General features: G+C 51.0%; 1 protein-coding gene across 3 annotated transcripts in view; it reads right to left on the reverse strand.

Moving 5' to 3' along the window:
- Positions 1-13,200: 13,200 nt before the first annotated feature.
- The window catches only part of PDE5A (phosphodiesterase 5A), an 89,859-nt gene continuing 81,773 nt past the window's right edge, over positions 13,201-21,286 (reverse strand). For all 3 annotated transcript variants that reach the window (XM_087816218.1, XM_087816220.1, XM_087816219.1), the window contains 4 exons: positions 20,535-20,598; positions 16,741-16,815; positions 15,292-15,375; positions 13,201-13,360 (listed from right to left, as the gene is read on the reverse strand). In XM_087816218.1, the coding sequence (XP_087672344.1) occupies positions 13,217-13,360; positions 15,292-15,375; positions 16,741-16,815; positions 20,535-20,598 (367 nt within the window). In that variant the 3' untranslated portion in view covers positions 13,201-13,216. The remainder of the gene's footprint in view (positions 13,361-15,291; positions 15,376-16,740; positions 16,816-20,534; positions 20,599-21,286) is intronic.

Consider the following 21,286-nt stretch of genomic DNA (forward strand, 5'->3'; position numbering starts at 1 on the left):
CTGGAAAACAGCATTTCCAGGCCTTTTCTAATCACCTCAGAATTTCTGAACCTTGCTTTTTGGTCCCACGTTGGGTAACATTTCATGCTGGAGGGAAACAGCGTGGTCTGTGTCGGGGCCCAATGGAGAAGGGAATGGGGCCCGGGGAAGGGGCGTTGGGAAGTCCGGAGACTCCCGCCAGCCTGCACAGTGACGTCCCTCTGGTTTAACTCGAAGTCACAAACTTCTAATGTAAGACCTGTTCGATGACATCTTAGATTTTGTACCTGGGGAGGCTGGTTGGTTTTCCTCCCAAAAGACCCCAGAGTTGCAGCAGCTCGGGGGGATCTGCCGTGTGGTGGGAGTGGCCTGCGATCCTCATTAATTGACCACGGGCAGCCTCCTCATGACCTCTGTGTGTCAGCTGAATGACCTGCACGAAGGGTTGACCACCCTTCCACCTTCTCCGAGACTGCAATCGAGGTCTGCCCCCAAATGACAAGGCCCCTCCCGGGGGGGGTGGAGGCAGCTCCTCTCCTGTCCCTTGCACACTGAGGGAGGCGGGTCTGCATAGTCTCTGTCCCCCCACCCCCGCCACATCCCACATTCCAACCTTGTGCTTCTGTCCTATTATTATTATTATTATTATTATTATTATTATTATTGCTGTTGTTGTTTATTTTAGGGAAAGCTTTTCTTTTGAGCCCATTTCCATCTGGCTGTGACCTTCCAGCCTACACCTTCACTTTATCTACCCCCTCCCGGCCTGTCATTATCTGTCATTTGCCCCTATCCAGCTTTATCTGCCATCTACACTGACAGCCTGGCTCACAGCCATCCTGGGTCCTGCCACCATCACCATGATCTCGAAGTCCACGTGGAGAAGCCACTTGTCACTCTGGCCTCACAGTTCCAGACCCTCATCACCTCCAGGCCTTGTCTACTTACACCCAGGGCTTCAGTCTGCATCGGTCGTGGCTATAGCCCTTCCTCGTGGCAGGTCACAGGCCACCCTGGGCCACAACTCCCCACCCCCTGCCCCCGCCCAGCTCCTGCACTTTCTCCCCAGCATCAGCTCCTGGGGCTCTTATATGTTGTTGCCAATAAGAAAACTCCCTCACACCTTTTGCCGTATTGAGCAGGTGCTTCCCTGTCCCTGTCCCTCCCCCTGCACCCCTCTTTCCTCCACCTGGAAACCCCCCACCCCATGCTTTCCTCCTAACACTCAGCCTTTAAGAAGCCGCTTGATGTCACTTCTCCCATAAGCGCCCTGTGCCCTTGCTCCTGGCCGGCTGACTTGCTCGAACCCGAGCTGCAGCATCAGCAGGGACCCGCCCAGTACACCCACCCTGGTGGCTGCAGTGGCGGGTCAGCCTGCCTGTTTCTCCAGGACGCCTTCAAGTTTGAGGGCGGAGATGACACAAACATGTACAAATTCTACAGAGTAAGTTCATGTTCCCTGACTAAAGCCTTCATCTCCCGCCCTGGGTGCAGCGCGTGAGCTCCTAACAGGCTGTGTGCCAGCGAGCAAGGCCCTGCTGCTTGTAGGCTGAGTCTGGGGGCTCCCAGTGTAACGCTGGCACTCTGCCCACTTTGCAGCTGAATTGAGGCCCCCCGATGGGCTTTGGAGCCGAATCGAGCCCCCCCAGACAGGCTTTCCAAAACAAGGCTCATTGCAGATAAACGTCCTCGAAGCTGTCCAGTCGGATTCAGACCACACATGCTGTTCTGTAATCACTTTAAAAATGAACAACCATCTTAACATTTTTTCATTTCATTAAATATTCCTTTACATCATTCAGAAAAAATTTAAATTATAGGTTAATGAGCAGTCAATGTATGTAAGTTAGAAAACATTGAGAGGCATAAAGAGGACAGTCAAGGACTCCCAATCCCGCCAACTTCGGCTGAGGTGTGTGCGTGCTTGTTTACACACACATGCAAACAGGTGCGTAAGTCATGTATTCCTGCCTGCACAGCTGTGCATGTATGTGCGCACACACAGGGCCTTCATCTGGCACCAAATATAGGAGGTTTTGAGAGTCCCAAGGGGAAGAGAAAGCTACCTTTTGCTGAGAAATGAAGATGTGAGAGCAGGTCAGGGAGAGGAGACTTGGAGAAAGGAGAAGCAGCCCCAGCGCATGTAGCAACGCCCCAGGCGGCCTGCAGACGTGCTTAGCAAGCACAACGAGTGCCAGGGTTATCTCGCAGCGACATCGGGGCACCTACTCGCGTCTCAGGAGCTCATCTCTTGGGACAAGGACCTTTGAGATACAGATAAGGTCCCTAAAGCCCTTCGCCAGGCAGACCTTGAAGTTTGCCCCAGGCAGCGCTGCCACCCTTTCCCACCGCAGTTTGCTTCTCCGGTCACCGGCCTGGAACGGACACGGGTTGATTTAAGTAGAATCCCTTTCTTTAATGCCCTTGTTGGCCTTCGTCTGCTTGCCTGCCGCTCCATCGCCCTCCGACCCGTCACTGTCAGCTGCACAGCACAGTTGCAGGGTTTAACTAAAATGCAAGTTCATCTCTGCCTTCCACTGGCAGTTTTGTCCTGAGGCCGCATAGAAACGTGGCAGTGCCATGTGTGTTCTGACCATACACATAATGAAATGTCCTCAGGGCCTCTGGGTGGCACGGCTCCAGGGGACACATCTGCACCGTAACCCTCCCAGGGTCCCTCCAATAGGTTGTAATGGGAAAGTTCTGCAGCACAGCCTTGAGTCCTAAGGTCATAGTTTTAATCTTTAATATCAAAGTCATAGTTTTGATTCGGTGTTAGAAGTGATCTGTCTACTATATTAAAGAATACTTTGCTCTTCTTTCAGTTAAGACGTCTCATCCCCACCCACCTCCACCACGGGCCTGTCTGCAGGTTCCCCTGAGTCTTCAGGGACCAGGGCCTGTGAACTTTCCTGCTGACCCCCTGGAGGGTTGGGGGGCCAGCAAGAGGTGACCCTCTGATTGCTCTGACCCTTACCTCCTGCACCATACTAGCAGGGCCTCCTCCACACCTGGTCACTGCCAGCACCCCTGGCCTCTGTCCGCAGCAGCGCATCCCAGAGCCGCCTACTCCAGGCAGCCCTCCACACTCTCAGACCATCCTCCTACATGGGATGGCGTTTAAATGACCCCAGGCTGGTATTCCAGCCTCTAGTCTCCATCTGGCCCATCGCCTTCCCGTTCTTGGACCCACAGTTGGAGGAGGGGGGGTACCTCCAGGTCACCCGCCTCTGCTGCGGTCACTGCCGCTTCAGCAGGCACAGTGTAGGCTCGGGCATCACTACCTTGCGCACCTTGGCCGGGCCTGGGACTGAGGGAAGCTGGTGAGGTTCTCACTTTGAGCACAGACTGGGTGGACAAAAAACTCAGCAATCAAGATAAGCAACATTTTAATGAAATATTTGCTTAAAATAAATATTAATGCCAAAAACAATGGACAAGATACCAAAATTTAAATAAAGTCAGGATTGGTGTGGGACACGCGCAGTTCTGTGCCTGTCCCGAGGCTCAGGGCAAACAGCCCTCATCACTGGTCCCCTGTAGTCACCTCTCTTTCCATTGAAATGATCCTCCAAACATTCCCTCACTCGCCTCAGGGGGGCGTGATGCTGACGGTTAGGCCCGGCCCTAGCAGCTCCCTGCGAGATGGGCCCGAGCACCGTGGCCCCAGGTATCCTCTCGTCCGCCCCGTCCACGCGCCCATCGGGTGGCATCTGGAGGAGAGTAGAGACAACCTTCCAACGCCCGAGCCTCAGCCACTTTCAGACGCTTATGCGAATGGCTGCGAGGAACTAACGTTTGCAGTTGCACAGGGAACGACCCTGGCACGTCAGCTCGCCGTGTGGACACCAGCACAAGCGATCCGTGAGCTTAAAGGGAGTCACGTCATTCACCCTCCTGGCAGAAGTGTCCCGAAAACTTGTCACGTTAGCAGCTCGTCCATTCTGCTTGCACCCGCCTCGGCGCCCACCCTGCTGAGCTGCTGGGAGACACCCACCCGGGGCTTCTGATCCGCACTCTAGTTAGAGACCCGCCCGCAGAGGGCGTGAGGAGCCTGCTCCTGTTCAGGGAAAAGTTAAGGACCTTCAAGCCAGAGAGCTGTCAGTTCCTTCGAAAGAGTGTTTTTCTAATCGCTCAGCTGCCCAGGGGTAGCTGCTAACAGGGGATTGTGTCCAGGACACGGGGGCACATCGTTGCAGGCACTAGAGATTTTTTTTGGGAACTTGTTTTCCAAGATTTTTTTCAAAAGTGGGCATACTAAAGGGGTAATTTATTCAATTAATATTTGTTATCTAGTTTACGACATACAGAGCTGTTATTGGTGCCAATGGTCAAAGATAATTCTCTAAGATCATTGAGGGCACCTTTGGCCTCTGTGCAACCAGGTACGAGTGAGCACGCCCCCCCCCCCCCCCCGAGTCCAGCTGCAGCCTGCTGCTCTGTGGAAGGTCCAGTGCCAGCTGCTGCTGTCACCCTTGGCCACTGAGGGACCCTGCTCCATACTCCCAGCCCACAGAGCACTGGGCCTAATACACTCCACTGCCACATGCAGGCCACAGACGGGGCTCTACAGAAGCACCCCTACTTGGAGCAGCACAACACGCAGTGAAAGCAGCAGCCTCCCCCCTCCCGTGAGCTCTCGAGTGCTTGCTTTCCTCCGGGTAGACTTGGGACAGACGCTTTTCCTCGGCGCCTGGTTGTCAGACTCAGCAAAGCTGGACCCGCCCTGGGTTCTGATAGTGACCAGCGACTGCCAGCAGGGTGCAGCTGGCAGGGATCTTTGCCCTCCCAAATGGCTCCTGGGCATTGCTGCCCCCATTAGGATGCATTTATGAGACGAGATTGAACACCTTTGCCCTCTCCAGAGCTGGAAGCAGTTTGTTAGCATCTGTAACACACAGTGTCACCCCCCTCTGCCCCTCAGCCTGGGACATGCCACCTCCAGTCTGTCTCTGCCCGGACTGCAAAAACACTTAATCCCATCACCTTCGATTTTCTAGTTAGGTGTCCTCTCGGTTGTGAACTGGGGGTGGGGGGCGGGGGGCTAATCCCCCAGGGTCCTGCTAAAGCCAAGGTGAGAGGAGAGGAAACACTGGGGACCAGCACGCTGTCCTGCCCCTGCCTACCTCAGTCCACCCCCGGGTTTGACTCCTTTCTTCCCTGCACAGAGGGACTGTGTTGTGCTTTTGTTGACCTGGGAAGTCCACATAATTAGAGAGGAACAAAGTTTTCGGTGAGTTTGCTGGTCAAACCCTGAGGAGTCTCTGTAGTGAAAGTGTCGCTTTTATCTTGGAAGCGTCACTGCAAGGCTCCTGCGTGTGGCTCTGTCCATGTCCCCCTGCCCCTGGGATGGTGAGCAGTTAGAAGAAAGGGGCAGTGTCTTGATCAGTGGTTCTCCCACTGGAGCGAGCACCAGAACAACCTGGAGGTAGGGCCCGGGGCCTGGGAACTAGCATTTTCAACAGGAGCTGCTGCTGCTGATCCAGGAGCCACGCTCGGGAGGCTTCCGACTGACACAACACGAGCCCGACTGGGGATGCTCAGAGAGGGCGGTGGGCTGCGGGCAGGTGCGGTTCAGGCGCAGCTCAGAGCAGTACCCGCGCAGCGGCTGAGCCTCAGCCTCTGAGACCAGGGAGCACCCGCCGGCCCGCAGAGTCGCTGTCGGGAGGAGACGCGCTCATGTACCTACGGGAAAGAGCTTGGCAAACGGCGAAGCAGGACGTAAGTTGAATTCATTCTAGATGTGCTTTCAATAGTCATGTGTTTTTTAAAAAAACATGTTTTTGATATTTTTTTTGAGAGAAGAAGGGATAGAGAGAGAAAAACATCAATGATGAGAGAGACATTGATGGGCTGCCTTCTGCACGCCCCCTACTGGGGAGGGAGCCCGAAAGCCGGGCATGCGCCCTGACTGGGAACCGAACCCGGGACTTCTTGGTTCATGGGTTGATGCTCAACCACTGAGCAACACTGGCCAGGCTCAATAGTCATGTTTTATCTTCTTAATAAAAGCTTTTATTTTACCTTCTGGGATAGAAATCTTCCATCATTATCATCACGTAGCCATAATCGAGTAATAGACGTCTACCCTTTATTGTACTTTCTGTACTGGGTACTTAAAAAATTTTGTTTATATCTTTCAAAAGCCTCACAAAATCTTTTTTATCATGCACATTCTTTGCTTATCTAAAAGGCCCAGGACAGGGCAGCCCTCCAAATGTGTGAGGCCTCACCCGTGTAAACGATTCGTATTACAAAACTCACGAGCTCACATGAAAGACAGTGACTGGGGCGGACAGCGTGTGGTCCCCAGAGACCCTCATCCTGGGAGCCTATGACTGTGTCAGCTTTCATGGGTGCAGGAGCTTTGCAGGTGGGACTGTTGAGTGTTTGAAGTGGAAGGTGGTCCTGGGTGATGTGGGTGGGCCCAGTGCAGTCAGAGTTTCCTTATGAGAGGGAGATAAGGCGTAGGGGGTAAGCAGAGGGTGTGTGTGTGTGTGTGTGTGTGTGTGTGTGTGTGTGTGTGTGTGTGTGTGTGTGTGAGGGGGGAGGAGAGGACTTGGGGCTTACATAACATCAGCCCTGGAAGATGCTTGCTGCTGGCTCTGAAGATGGAGGGGGAGGCTGGGCGCTGTGCAGGGGCCTCTGAGGGCTCAGAAAGGCAAGGAAGTGGCCACAGGAGGCAGGTAAGCACCTGGCTGATTTTTTATCTGAACTGAGATAATATATCATGTTGTTTTAATTTAGTACATTTGTGATAATTCCCACCAGCAATGGGAAACGAATATGGCTTTTGCGTGAAAATTTAGAAACTTGAGCCGGGAAGAGGAATTTCCACATTTCACCGTCCAGCTGGTGCAGTGAGAACCTGCTCCCACGGGCAGTGTCCAGGGACCATGTGCTGTGCTTTCCCATCAGACGCGCTCCTGCCCCACTCCCCGAGCTCCCACTGCAGAGAAAGCTCAGAGCTGTGGCCTTCAGGGCCTGTCTGGGGAAACAATGTGCTGGTTCTGTGGTCACTCAGGACGCTGCCCGAGAACTCGGCTTCCCGGGACCCAAGTTCGTCAGCGTGCCCGTCCCCCGCATCATCCCAGTGTCCTCTGAGAACAGGCAGGAGAAACATGCAAATGCTCCTTGCTGGTCACGCTCAATTGACTTTTTAGAATTTGATGACCTAAAACAACAGATCTCTCAGCCAGGCCTTTCTCGTGCTCTGGAAGCCATGTCCACTGCCTTCCTAACAGGGGCCTCCCTCGGCATGGACTTCACCCCGCCTCCTAGGAGAGGAGCACATCTGTCCGGAGCTGCACAGCTGTGACCGCCCAGAGGGGACAGCTTCCGCTGATCAGAGGCAAGGAGCAGTGATGGAGGAGGCCCGTGGGGCCCACAGAACGGCCATCGGGGAGCCCTAGCCGGAGGCAGGGTAGCGCTCTGAGATCCCTGGTCAGTCCAAGATCCCTGGTCACTTCAGCTGGAGTGGAGCTCCCCGAGGAGGTCAGGTAAGTTAGAACAGGCTCTGGTCACGGGGCTTTACTAACACCCCTGCCTCAACCCTGCCCCTTTGAGGCTGCACCTTGGGACAGGCCCACCCGCCCAGACACATTCACCGAACCAGGGTGGAGACGTCAGGAGGAGAAACAGTCCCGGCACTTACCGTTTTCCTGAGACAACTTCGGAGAGCTGGCTGGAAAAAGGAAAGCTCGTTTCTTACAGGAGTTTGCCGGACGGGGTCATACAAAGCCTAAGATCACTCCCATCGGGTAAGGGGACACAGTGCTAGGAAGTGAAATGCGACTCTGAAAGTAGCCACTACGGGAGATGTTACAGTTGAAAGCTACTGTGATAGTCCATGTTTGTTGCTCCCCTCACCCCCCACCCCAGCCACGCAATCTTGACCCTTAGTTTAGAAAGAGGAATTGAAAATGTGCCATTGGGATGCTATCGGGTGATTGAGTCAGCTTAGTTGCTGTTCATCTTACACACACACACACTCTTAAAATGAGGCAAGCGGAGAGGAAACCATACATGACATTAAATTAATCAGATTTCTTTTGATGCAAATAGTATTTTTATTCCATTCAGAACTGTTATGGATTTCTATTTTGAACAAATGTTCTGTGAATTGGGAACATGTAGCTTTTCTCCTTTCTAGGCTGAATATAGCTTACAATCAGCATAACCTCTGCACGTTCAACGTGTTTGTACTCATTTGATGTTACGTGGCTTAAAAAGTCATCTTCCGACATCTGCACATGTCAGCACAGGACGCCGTCTGATAAGGCGGCACAGCCCACAGCAGAACGTGGGTGTGAAGAGCTGTCAGAGGCTGCTCTTCCGCCAGGGGAGGAGGTCTCTGGAGATGGAATATGGAGCGTGAATCAGACACTTCAGATGGTCAGTTATTGTTCATTTGGAGAAAATCATGGAGAAATGATCACTGGACAGAGGGCATTAAGTCAGTCTTAATTCTCCACTGATTTCCCCATTTATTTCTCTTTTGCTAGTAAAACTTTTTTTAAAGCAATTTTATTCAATTTGTACGGGGTCAGGGAGGATCCCCTCTTTAGATACAACTCAAACTCTGGCGCCCTCTAGTGGTCGGAAGCCTGAACTGTTGCAAGTGAGCTCTCACCCGCCCTCCGCTCTGGGACTGTGCGCTGCCCAGCGTTGCTGCCCCGTACAGGGGCCTTGTCTAGTGGCCAAACCAGACAATGCAGAGAAACTGCCCTGAGCTACACCTCCCAGCTCAGATGAGCCGCGCTGGAGGGCACTGCGAGCAGATGGACTAGGGAAAGTTCACTTTGGATCCCAGACACCAAACCTGCTGGCGGAGGTGACGCTCGCCTCTAACGCTTCCAGGTGGCCCACCTGATCCGCTGAGAATGGATTTGGGGCCTTTTACAATTAAAATTTAAAAAGAGAACTGAGTGGGGTAGCAACTGCTTGGAAACTAGACAGCGGGGCTGGGATCCAGCTCATGCTGTGGCCAGCATTTCACCCCCACGCTTACTCCTCAGCAGTGTGAGGCTGGTCACCATCCTTCAGAGTGTCACTGGGGTCTTGGAGTGAGGAGCGTGGACAATGTGGCCCTCCAGGTAGTGGCAAAGGACATGAGTAAAAAGAGGACTATTACTGAGAGGAGTCTAGGCTAAGAAAATGACGCTTTATTCAGCTAACAGGACCACAGGTTAGCTTGATTTAAAGCCTCTCAATCTATCGGCCCCTCCTCTCTGCCTAAAATTCAGCGCCCGCTAATAACCACGCCACACTCATCCGTGGTTGTTTACCCTTCTCTTTATTTTTACAAAGCGTGGCAACACGAGGGGACAGCGGCAGGTGAAGAGTCTGCCCAGTGGAAACCACCCTGACTTTGGCGTGGGGTCGTCCACGTGCGTGTTCCTTTAAAGGGACTCGTCTGAAATGCTTCTCATGGCGGGGGAGGGGAGAGACAAAATCAACATCCACAGTTATTTAAAATGGCTTACGAGCTAGACATAATATACATAGTAACTCCTTTATCCTAGTACAAAAATAGTGCAGAAACTATATATTTGTTCAAATATATTGAAAAGGTATAAGAATACAAATAGATATTAACAGTGGCTAGTGATGATTCATAAGGTTTCTTTTCTTAAACTATAATAGAAATTTGTATTTTCAACTATTTACATTGCTCTCAACAGCATTCATTCAGACATGTTTCCACAGGCTTCTGAGAGGGATGAGTGTGGACCGGCAGGGTGAGCCCAGCCCTTCCTCCCTCGCTCCTGGCGATGCACAGCCGGTCCGGACCCGCGCCGTGGGGCAGCTGAGGCCCGAGTGCTCCCTGCGTGGCGGCCTGTGGAAAACGCCGCCCACAGTGCGATCCACGGCGCCTCACACCAGCGTCCTGCACGCTCTCAACAGGCCACGGGGCTCGCTTGCAAGAAGACAGGGTGGTTGCTAACAGATTCTCACCAAGTTCCAAGTAATGAGTTCCTTGGAAAACTGCATAATACACATTACAGGTGAAGACGAAAGTGGCATAGTGCGCCCCGTATTTTCACGGTAAATCTGCAGGCTTAGAGCTGAGCTGTCTCCTACCCAGAGCACCTGCTGGGACTGGGCTCCGTGGGCTGCCACACTGTCTCCACCGCGGAGCACAGTGCTGGGCACGTGGCAGGGACTCAGCGAAAGGTGGACTGAGCATGTCTGAGGCAGCAGTGAAACTGCGCCACCCTGCTGTAACTGCAGGTGTTCGGGGGAGAGCATGGCGAGGACGCCCCCGCCCTGCCCCATTGTAAACGGATCTTGTAAAAGCAAATGGGAGCAGCACTGCTTGTGTGGGCTGTGAAGTGTGAGGAGTGCGGTCTGGTGAAAAACACAGGAAAAGGGAAAACCGACTCGGGGTCTAACGCGTGCTCTGTTCTGGAAATCGAGGCACGTCGCTGCTAGGCAAGAATACAGCTGTGGCATTTCCTCCCGGGACCCAGCACTGCCAGCGCGCTTCCTCACACCCTCTGTGGCCAACACGGCCATGGAAGGGACCCGCTGCCTGGGACGAAGGGATCGGCGGGGACCACAGCATCGGCGGGCTGGCGCTCTGAGGCCGGGCGCTCACACTGTAAATCTCACTCTCGCCAGCGGGAGAGGCTGAATGGCTGTATCGTCCGAGCAGGGACATGTGGGATTAGACGCCCGAGCTCCGCAGCCCCATGTCCCGTTCTGACAGTGGTCCCCAGGGCCCGCCAGGGCCGACAGAGGAGCTGCCTTCTGTGACGGCCTCTGCGAGGCAGTCTTCGCCCACACAACTCCTCTGCTTGTTCAGGCACAGAGGTTGTGACCTACACAAGTTCACACAGGATAGTGGCTGGCAGAGGCCAACGCTCTGAAAAGTGGAAGGCCAGGCAATTTCACAGACATCTAAACAACTTAGTAAAAAGTGGGGACTTTGGGGGCTGAAAATTGAAATGAAATGGCATGATGTTACTCAGCTAAAACAAAAGAAAGCTCCTTACTCTAGAACAGAACAGCTTCCTGCTAGTTGCGGGTAACATAAATTATAGGGTGAGAGGCGAGGACCACATACGGGGTGGGGCAGAGGAGGCTCACAGCTGTGAGAATGCGAAACATAGAGTTATTCTTGGGCTATTATTAATTATTGTATTATTTTCCATACGAACAACTGTAAACCTACTATTGCCCCACCCTGTATACATATATTTCCAACTTAAGAAGATACTGGGAAGGAAATATTCACACACGAATGAAAACTTTGTGCCCATGTACCAGATATTAGTCCACGTATGGAATGACTTTTCTAAAGATTAAAATTATGGGAACCAACTAACCAGCCCTGAAGAAGCGCTCTTCCGTATGAACTAAAACACCCAGGCGTGGCATTGCCTGACTCCTAATTCCTAAACTGGAGTAAAACCAACCGTTACCTAAAGCTCAACTGAAGAAGTTCTAATCTAACTACATCTTTTTGCTTTTAAAATGACACCCTCCAAACCTAGTCTACGATGTCTTTTAAAATCTCGGTGACATATGGCGACAGGCGTCAGCACAGGCCACAGTGCATGACAAAAGGTAAGTTACGAGCGACGCTACTTCACACGTTTACACTAAGGAACTGCACGCGCGCAGGTGTGCACAGGGGTGTAGACCCATGATTTCAGCCTGTAGTTGATGCGCCAGTGCCACCAGAGGTAACCTTACAGTCTCAGCTGTGACATGAAATAAAAACAGAGTAACACCCGGACAATACAAGTATTATGACGATAGCACATATAGCCTCCCACAGCCGACAGCGATCTAGTCTGGCCTCTCCCACTACAAAGCAAGGGCCATTTGACTTGTTCTACCCTTTCTTTTTTTACCTGAATGGTAAGAATAAAGACACATTATCTCAAGATACATATACACACAGAATTTTAAAAACTTCATGACATGGTGACTGTCGGGCAGTTCAGGGAAAAATGACACAGAGGGAAGGTGTGTTTCAGTGGAAAGTCTTTGCTGATGCTGTGGTCCCCGGTCCCCAAGGGGTTTTCCACCCAAATCAGGGACAGGAGCTCAGAAACATTTTGGGGGGGCAGGGGAGTGGGTTAACAAACCAAACCAATGCCTCTCTTCCTATCGAGTCCAAACGTTTCGGGGAATTTGGAGCAGATTTTCTTCCCGGAAGCAGCCTCCTCTACTCCAGGGCGGAACCCGTGTGTTTTGCAGCACAGGGCTACAAGCCGCTTAAATGGGCTCGAGTTCTAAGAAAATGCTCACATTTTCTAAATGTACTAAAAGCTAGAGAAATTTAGTAAATGCCACCGTCTCCAAGCTCAGGGCCGGTGTTGAGGGTACAGACCGAGATTTCCGTGATTCTGGGCTGACTAGTCCAAGAGGCCCAAACTGGGCGATTTCTCGTCAGGAACCCCACGCTGCTGCCCTTCACCCAGGCCCGGGCCCCCCACGGCCGCGACCTAACTCCTGACCCCCCAGGCCCGCCGTTAGCTGCGCCCCGCCGATGGTCACAGCTCGCATCGGGCCTATGCCCCCCACTGACCACCTTTTTCTCGATTTCCCACTGAGACGTCAACTGTTCACCTATAAACGATGGTGAGTAAGAGGCACGGCGAGGAAGTCACACAGGAGGAGAGGAAACCGAGCGCGGCGCTGCTGGGTGGCACCGCTGCGGGGTGGCACCGCTGCTGGGTGGCACCGGCCCCTCGCTATGACCAGTGGTCACCTATTAAATGAAACCGCTGCTCTACAGGGCCGCCCGGGAGCGCTCTCCCTTTGCTCCGGAGCTGTAACTCTTTTGTTAACATAATACATTGTTGGCAAGTCTCTCCCTTCCCCCTTAAAAAATCTACCCAGCCCTCAATTTTTCTCTACCCTGCGAAGGTTTTCAGTGTCGCAGGACCTACCCCACTTGCTCCTGCCCTATTTGTGAGCAAGAAAAGCTTCCAAACATTCTTGAAAGGTCAGCAACTCCAAAACCACGACACTAAATGATTTAAACTTCCCAAGCGAAGCCCTCCAGCCCGAGCGCGCGCCCGCAGCGCAGGAGGGGCACGCGCGGGGCCACGCGCTGGAGGGAGCCCGACACACACGCACACAGACGCGGGATCGTCCGAGAACAGTCCCCGCCGCGCTCTCCAAAGCGGTGCGAAAACACAGCCGCGGGGAGCCCAGGCCGGCGGGCGGGGTCCGGCGCGTGGGCGCGCACAGGCGCGTGGGGCGCGCGGCCATCAGGCCATCAGCTCCGCGGCGCGGGCGCGCGGCCGCCCGCCCCGTTCACCAGCGCGCGCTCCTGCTGCTCGGCCAGCGCCTGCCACTTCTGCCGGTTCTTCCTGCAGCCGTCCAGCAGCGGGAGGCAGTCGGCGGACACGTGCGTCAGGGCCTGCGGGCGAGAGACACGCTGGGCGCGGGCGGCCCGGGGCGGGGCGCGGGCCGGGCTCCCGCAGGCGGCGAGCGCGCCGGGCCCCCTCGGGTGCGGCTGTGCCGAGACCCAGCGAACACCCACGTCCCAAAGTAACAGCCCTGGGCTGGGCGTCGGCCCCGGGGGGAGTCCGCAGGGCAGGGAAACAATTATTATTTTTTGCCTTTAATGGAGCACAGACGTCTCTCCCTGCCCGCGCCTGTGCTGGGACACCTGGGCTTCTGCGTTTTGTTTTTTTATAAAATGTTTTAGACTTACATCGATTTTTATCCAAGATTAAATTAAAGATCAAGCCATAATTCTTTGTGGCATTATTATTTAGCAACTACAGTGCCATACATAGTGAGGTAAAAGGATGTTCGTTGCCGATTTCTTTATAATAGAGAAACATGGACTTAAATACCCAAACACAGGGTAAGGTACTTTGTGTCACTGTTTTGCAGTGTTTACCACTGTCATAGGAAAACATCTGACCTAGAAATATGTACATTACGATATATTATGAACTGCAGGCAGCAATTTTTGTTCAATGAAAAAAATGTGAAAATGCCATAGAGGCTATACACTGATAGGGTAACTATCAGTGTAGTTACAGATAGTTATATCTGCCTATAACTGATAGATAACTGGTAGTTATCTCTGAATGGTGGCACTATAACTCATTTTATCTTTCTTTTTGCTTCTCTGCATTCTCTGGTTTAATGAGAATATTATTACTTCTGTAAAACATAACAGCAAACATACATATCAGTGTACTTAGAATTTAAGAGCAGACACCATCAATGACATGGACCCTGCACACACGTGAGCCGTGGAAGGAAAGCTCCCTCGTGGGAGAGCTGCTATTTTGACTGTATTTCCGAGCACAGGGCAAAGTCAAGAGACACGTTAGTATCTTGAACCCCGGAGCCCTCACTCTGGAGGAAAGAGCCTGCGGTGGGCCGAGTAGGAAGCGGGCGCCCGCCTGCGTGGAGGAGGCAGCGGACAGCCACAGTGGGGACACGCTGCAGACCCCGGGCGCCCAGGCTCCCTCCTCTTGCCCTTCTGCCTCTCCGCCCTCTCCTCCCCTTCTTTGCTCAGCAGCCCCCGCTTCCTTATGAAATCCTTTAGATACCTAGAACCCTGGGCGCGGGCAAGGATGGGCTCTCCTGCACCTGGCTGACTGGGGCAGGAATTCCAGCGTCTGGGAGATGAACTTCCCAGACTCAGTTACTGCATCTGGGAAATGTCCGGATTACAGGACTCCGGGTTTCTTCTGGCCTTGACTTTCTATGATAACGCCTGGATAAATGTTCTCTCCCCAAGCGAAACTTAAGGTAGTTTCCTGTTTAAACTTTTAAAAACAAGGACAGCATCTAATTTCTGTACACAGGGCATGCACGTCTAACCTAGTAAGCCAGATGTTTTAGGGGGAGTATCTTCAACTATAAAATAAAAATCCCAGGCCAGGAGGTGCATGGAAATGGGAACTCGTAATATTCTTTCAGCCACCTCCTTTTAATCCTCATAAAATGTTATTAACACTATTAAGCTACACTATACAATGAGAAAGAATTGGGTAATTACTTTTATTTAGGCCAAAACTTACACTTACGAAGAATATGCTGACACAGAATGTGCCCAGTATACCTCGGGGACAGCACGGGCACATCATCCTTAGTGTCCCTACGCCCCTAGAACCTATCACACAGTAGGCACTCAATAGATGGTTATGCTTTGATGAAGTTTTTAAGAAGCTGTAAATATAAAATGTGTTCCCTGTTCCCTGCACACAGCATATTCAGTAGCAGAAGGAACAATAAATATAAGCCCAAGGTCAATCACTTCAGTTTACTTGGGGTTTTAATTCCTAAGTCTGAGTTTAGCAAGCCCAGTCATTTTCATGGAAATACCTCATACAGTTGCAAGCAGATGGCGTCTATGAAGCCGACTTGCATGCTTGGGATTTTGTTTTTCTTCTCCCTGTTCATAAGATCCTGAAAACAAACACAGGACAGACATTCACACACCTGCAGTCACTTAAAAGAACACAATGCTCTTTGGCTCTAAAAAGACTAGTCACAAGGCCGGCTGAGGAAGGCTGGACACCTGCTCACCTGCCTCCTTACCTCTACCAGCCTCCTGAGCTGCCAGCTGGCACCATGCTCAGGGAGGCCCTGATCCTCTGCCTTGTCTGTCCTGGCTGTGAAGTCCCCACACCACCCCCAGAACTGACCACTGACCTAGAGCTGACCACTGACCTAGAGCCGACCACTGACCTAGACTTGACCACTGACCTAGAGCCCACCACTGACCTAGAGCCAATCACTTCTCTAGAGCTGACCACTGACCTAAAAGTTCACTGGTGACCTGGCCTAAACTCCATGACTGACCTACAGTCAACAGCTACCAAGTATTTGGAGAACACAGACTTTGAACGGTCTACTGTTGTGGAATCAAACACCCTCAGCTCCATGAAAGAAGGAGCTGAGGCCACAGCTGATTACAGCTCAGTTCACACGGAGCTTCTAAGACTATGCAGATGTCATTGCGGCTTCTCCCAAGAGCTCGTGACTGGAGCACTGGATGAGCCTGGCACCGTCATGGAAGCAACAGGTCTGTCTGGGGGCTCGTTTAAAATCAAGCAAATTCTCCTTAGCTGGGACCACCACTCTGCCCCAGCACTTTCTACGGAGATTCCGAGCTGCCGAACAGCCCAGCATCACACGGAACAACTGTGCGAGGCTGAGACACTGTGTCCCCAGCTGAGCACAGGGAGCAGGGACTCTCTTAGCCACGTCCCATCTAATTTGGGCTCAATAATTGTTCACTGGCATTGAAAAAAAAAAAGACTCGATGCTTCATTTTCAGGAAAAACTCATCCCAAAGGATAGAGATGGTTTGAGAGGAATCTTTTTCTTGTATTTGGGATCCAGACTCTGTGGAAAAGGCAGTTATGTATGAAAAAAACCCTTCAACAGCTGTGTGCCCTTCAACCCAGCAGTTCTGGGAACTTATCCCAACAGGATGAACATTCAGCAACACAGATGCGTGTCACTGTGCTGTGTGGATCGTGAACAGTGCACATATCACACCGCAGGAAGCGGGTAAGCGACAGTCCCATCTACGTTACGTAATCAGGGTGAGTAACATACAGAGGGGCGGCATTAGAATGAAAAGTGCCTTATGATATTTAAGTGGGAAAAGCAAATTACAAAAAAGTCGGTATAATATGATGGTAAATAAAATGAGAAGTAGCTGTGTTCCTAAGGAAAGATCTCACTGACACCTGAGAAGTTTATAACAAAAAAGTATCTGAATAATTATTTGAATAATTGCCAGCAACAGGGTCTCATACTCACAGCAGGCTCTATGTTGAGCTCTTTTCTCTCTTTGTCTCCTTGGTCAAAAAATTCAGCTGCTACAAGCTCCGCTATCTGCAACGAACAAGAGGACGTCCTGGCGATTTAAAGCCTGTCTCTTTGTAGAAGGGACTCTGAAGGCTCTTTGATAACAGAATCTACCAAACCTGCAGCTTTCAAACTCATCAGTAAAGTTAGAATAAAGCCGTCATGGGGCATGAAGTTATGTGTCATTTGCCTTAAATGTGTGTCTGGTGACAAAGGCTGGAGTCTGCGGTCCTGATCTTCTGTAACTACATGGAAAAAGCTAACGTCATTTCACTGCTGGCACTTGGTGGGGACAGAAGCAGCGCGAGCCCATCTGTGTGTGTAACCAATGAGGCGTCAAGCGCCTGCGACGCCTGGTGCTGTGCACACACCTCAAATAAGCGCGCACTTTGCAAATGATCCATGGGCCTTGTAAGTTCTTATTAACCTGCGGGACCCTCCTCTTCTTACTCTCTAAAAATGTTCCTTATGATTTTGGCGGTGGTTCTTGCTGAGTGCACTGGGTTGTTTGTCCTGCAGTTTCCTCTGTCCAGGTTCTGCTGACGGCATCGCTCTGGTATCACCTAGAGTCTGCGCCCTGCATTTCCCTGCCCTGGCAATGAGATCTGCAGACTTGATTAGATCGATGCTGGAATGTTTTTAGTTTGCATTTTTGCCATGATTCCTTCACAGGCAGTGCTGCGTGCCCCTGCCCAGGGCTCTGGAACGAACGCCGGGCTGACCCTTTTCCGTGACCTTGGCAGCCATTGATGACCTCGGTCTAGATACAGTTCTTAGGGGCTGCAAAAGCTGACATTCAAGCAATCGATCATTCCTTTTTCCTTTATAAGTTGAAATACAATAAAGAGAAAATTAATTATTTAGTTACCCTAAAGTACAATTGGTATTAAAAAAAAAAAAGGCAGGAGAAATGCTTCACCTTCTCCACTTTAATTACCATTTTAAAAAATGGTTCTCCACCAAAGCATCCACCGAAGGTGACCAGGGGAGGCTTTGTTATATTATCTTCATTATTACTTCGAACTCTGAGATTTAAAGTATTTCGATCCCTAACGATGCTCCGATTGCTCCATTTCGGCCCTCGGGGCTCATCGGGTGGGCGCCCAGGCCCTCTGCCCGGGCCCTCGCAGCGGCGGTGCCTCCTCGCGTTCCCGACCAGCTGTCCTGCTCACCGGCGCATCTCCTGTCCAGGACCGCAACCAGCCACTTCTCTCCCGCAACCTTCCTCTGCAGGAGGCGCTTAGAAACCTCAGTCGGGCCCTAGGTTTGCCCCGTAACCTCGCTGATCGCTGTGTTTACGCCCTTCTGGGGGCTGGGCCGGCGCATGTCCGCTCACTCGTGTCTCGGGTTCACCAGGGCCGCAGGGCTGCCGCCTACGCTGGTCCCCGTAGGTCATCTCCGCTCAGGCCCAACTCCTAGCTCTCGACAACCCCATGCAATTCCTACGTGCTTCTCTCCCGCATCCCCTACAACAGGGACCGATATCTAGACGGCATCACCACGAGCGGTGTGACTCCTGAAAGCAGTTTTGAGGGCTTTTTGGGGATCATTCTGCTTGTTTTAAGGTACATCCCACTAGAGATACGCGGTCCAGTTCCTGTGTTAACGTCACGTGGGACGAAACAGTCCTTCTCAGCGTGGCTCCGCAGCAAAACCTGGATTGTTCCATTTCACTTTCAAGGTTCAGTGATGTTTAAAACTCAATTTTCTTTAATAATTATAAGCGCTACCTACACGGTTCCAAGGTTCAGTCTACAAAGCAAGTCCTGCCAAGCAGCTCTCCCTTCCATCTCCTATCCTCAGTCGGATCCCCTCCTTCCTCAAGGGGGAACCATTGACTTGTCTGTGCTAAACCTTTTTCCGCATAAAACGTACCTTTGTAACCACTCCCGGGCAGTTTAGAGACAATGCTCACTTCTCTGCACAGCTGCACGGAGCTCATGGCGAAACGGACTCGGTCACTCAGTCAGCGCCCCACGACGGGTGCGCGGCCAGCTCCAGCCTTCGCTGTGTAAGCACCTTCACATATTCTTGCCAGTATATCTTTGTGACAAGACCCCTAGAAGTGATGCTAAGTGAACACACTTCCGAAGGGTTACAGTATTTTGCCTTGTCTTTCCCCAGCTTCCCAACAGAGAATGTTGTAAAACCTTTGCATTTTTGGCAACTGGACAATTGAGAAAAGGTATCTCAATGCTTGTTTTCTTTTTAAATGAAGTAGGATTTATGTACCGTGAATTGCATAGATCATAGGTACACAGTTCACTGTACTGACAAATGCCGATAACCACGTAACATACCCCTCACCAGGTGCAGACTCTTCCTACCACTCCAGGGGCGCCTCCGAGACCCTTCCCGGGCAACCCTGCCCCTCCTTTCCTCTCTCCCCAGTCACCACTATTTTAATTTCTTTCACCATCGATTAGTTTTGCCTGTTCATAGAAAGGACTCACAATAAGTATTCTTTAGTGTCTGGCTTCTTTTGCTCAGTATAGTATTTTATGAGACTAATTCATGCCGTTGCACGTAAGGGTTACTTTCTACTGCTGAGCAGCACTCGACTGTATGAAGCACACACTGCAGTGTGTCTGTCCAGCCTCCCCATGACAGACGCTTGGGTTGATTCTGGTTTCTGACTATTGGGAATAAAGCTGTTATGAGATTCTGGATGAGTGCTTTGTGTGTGTCGCCATAATTTTAATTTGCGTTTTCCCTTTATGACTGGGGTTCTGAGAACCTCATAAGAGCCATTCACATTTCTTCTTTTATCAACTTTTCGTTCAAGTCCATTTTCGTTCAAGCCCATTTTTCTATAGGGTTAGTGGCCTTTCTTGGTTTTTTAGAAGTTTTTAATATTAGAGATATTAACTATCGACAGAAGTTGCCAACATTTTTACCAGTTTTTCATGGTCCTTTACTTTGCTTAGGGTGTCTTTGCCATGCAAAAGCTTTTTCCATTTTTATGGAATTAAATTTATTAGTCTTTTCCTTTATAGTTTTTGCATGTTGAGCCATAGTTAGGAAGGTTTTCTCATTCCTGGGTTACAGAAGACTCCACAGATGTTTTTATTTAATACTTGGATGGTTTAATTCTCTGCACTGAACTCGCTGCTGCATTTGGAGTTTACGTTTGCAGAGTGGATCCCATTTTGTCTTTTGCTATCTGGCTATGGAGATGGGAAAATCATCATAACATCATCTAGTTAAAAGTCTACCTTTGCCCAGTTATTTTAAACACTGTCTCTGTTATAAATGAAATGTTCTATGCAATTTCCAGTGTTCTGTTGACTTCGCTGGCCTGTCACCCACACCGCGCTGTTTTGATGACAGAGGCTCGACAGTATTGCTTTGTATGTCTGGACCCCGACCTCACTGTGCTACCTTTCCAGGGTCTGATGTGGAACAAAGAAAGGATAAATGAAAATACAAATTCCGCCTCATTCCATTATTAAAGGGATGTACTGAAACATCTCTAAGTGAGCCAGAAGTAGCACTTAGCAAAGAAAAACTTACCACTAGGGCCTTGCTGTGCTAACACAGATGTTCCTCTTGCTTAATTACATCTTACAAACATCAAGTGCTAATGAAATTTCTACAAAAGAAAACTTACATCCAATTACTTGCTTTCCATACTTCTTAAAAATTAGAAAAGTTCCACGAATACTTCAGAAGCTACCTTTGGGAGTAAAGACTTTCCTCACTTTGATTTTTAATGATTAGTTTACTGTCACTGAGCGACGACGTACCCGTTGCTGAATGGGCCAGGGCTTCGTGATGGCAGAGAGGTCGCACGCGGTCATCAGCATCGCTCTGTGGGGGACAGAGAAGCCCAAGAGCCCATTGGCTCTGATGAGAATGTTACTCGCATAAATCGTTCTTGGTAAAAAGGCGAAATTGAAACCCTCTAACCCACAGTTGACCATTTATAGAGACTGAAGAAATGGAATTCATCCAGGAATGTGACTGATACTGGGTGTCAGAGGGTCATGTTTTGGTTACTCAGTGAACTACTGAAATTTGCACTCAAACCGCCTCCATCAGCCCCAGACGGCAAAGGAGAGAAATTATTGACCTTTGGGCAACGCTTGCCCGATGCTGTTTACTCTTTGCACCCTGGCACTCGACGCTCAGTGGTCATCTGATGAAAACACATTGATCACTAATAATTAGCTATTAAATGGTAACAGCCTGCTGATGAAGGTCCTGAGAGAGCAGGAATTACGGTGGGCGTCCCGATTCACTCACACACGCAGCGACCTTGAACTACGAGCAGGGTCTGCCAGGGGAATGCGAGGAGGGCGCTCTGAGCCCTCCTGTTGGGGGAACCACACTGCCCTGGGGCCCGTGAGCAGGCGCCGAGTATCCGCAGCTTCATGCTCTGAATCTGTCGGAAACAACAGGCAAGGCCTTCACTGCCCTGGCCAGTGTGCTCAGTGGTTAGAGCATCGGCCTTCGGATTGAAGGGTCCTGGGTTCAATTCCAGTCAAAGGGCATGTAC

Source organism: Miniopterus natalensis, chromosome 4 (assembly GCF_054644295.1).
Source record: "Miniopterus natalensis isolate mMinNat1 chromosome 4, mMinNat1.hap1, whole genome shotgun sequence".
Classification (NCBI taxonomy): domain Eukaryota; kingdom Metazoa; phylum Chordata; class Mammalia; order Chiroptera; family Miniopteridae; genus Miniopterus; species Miniopterus natalensis.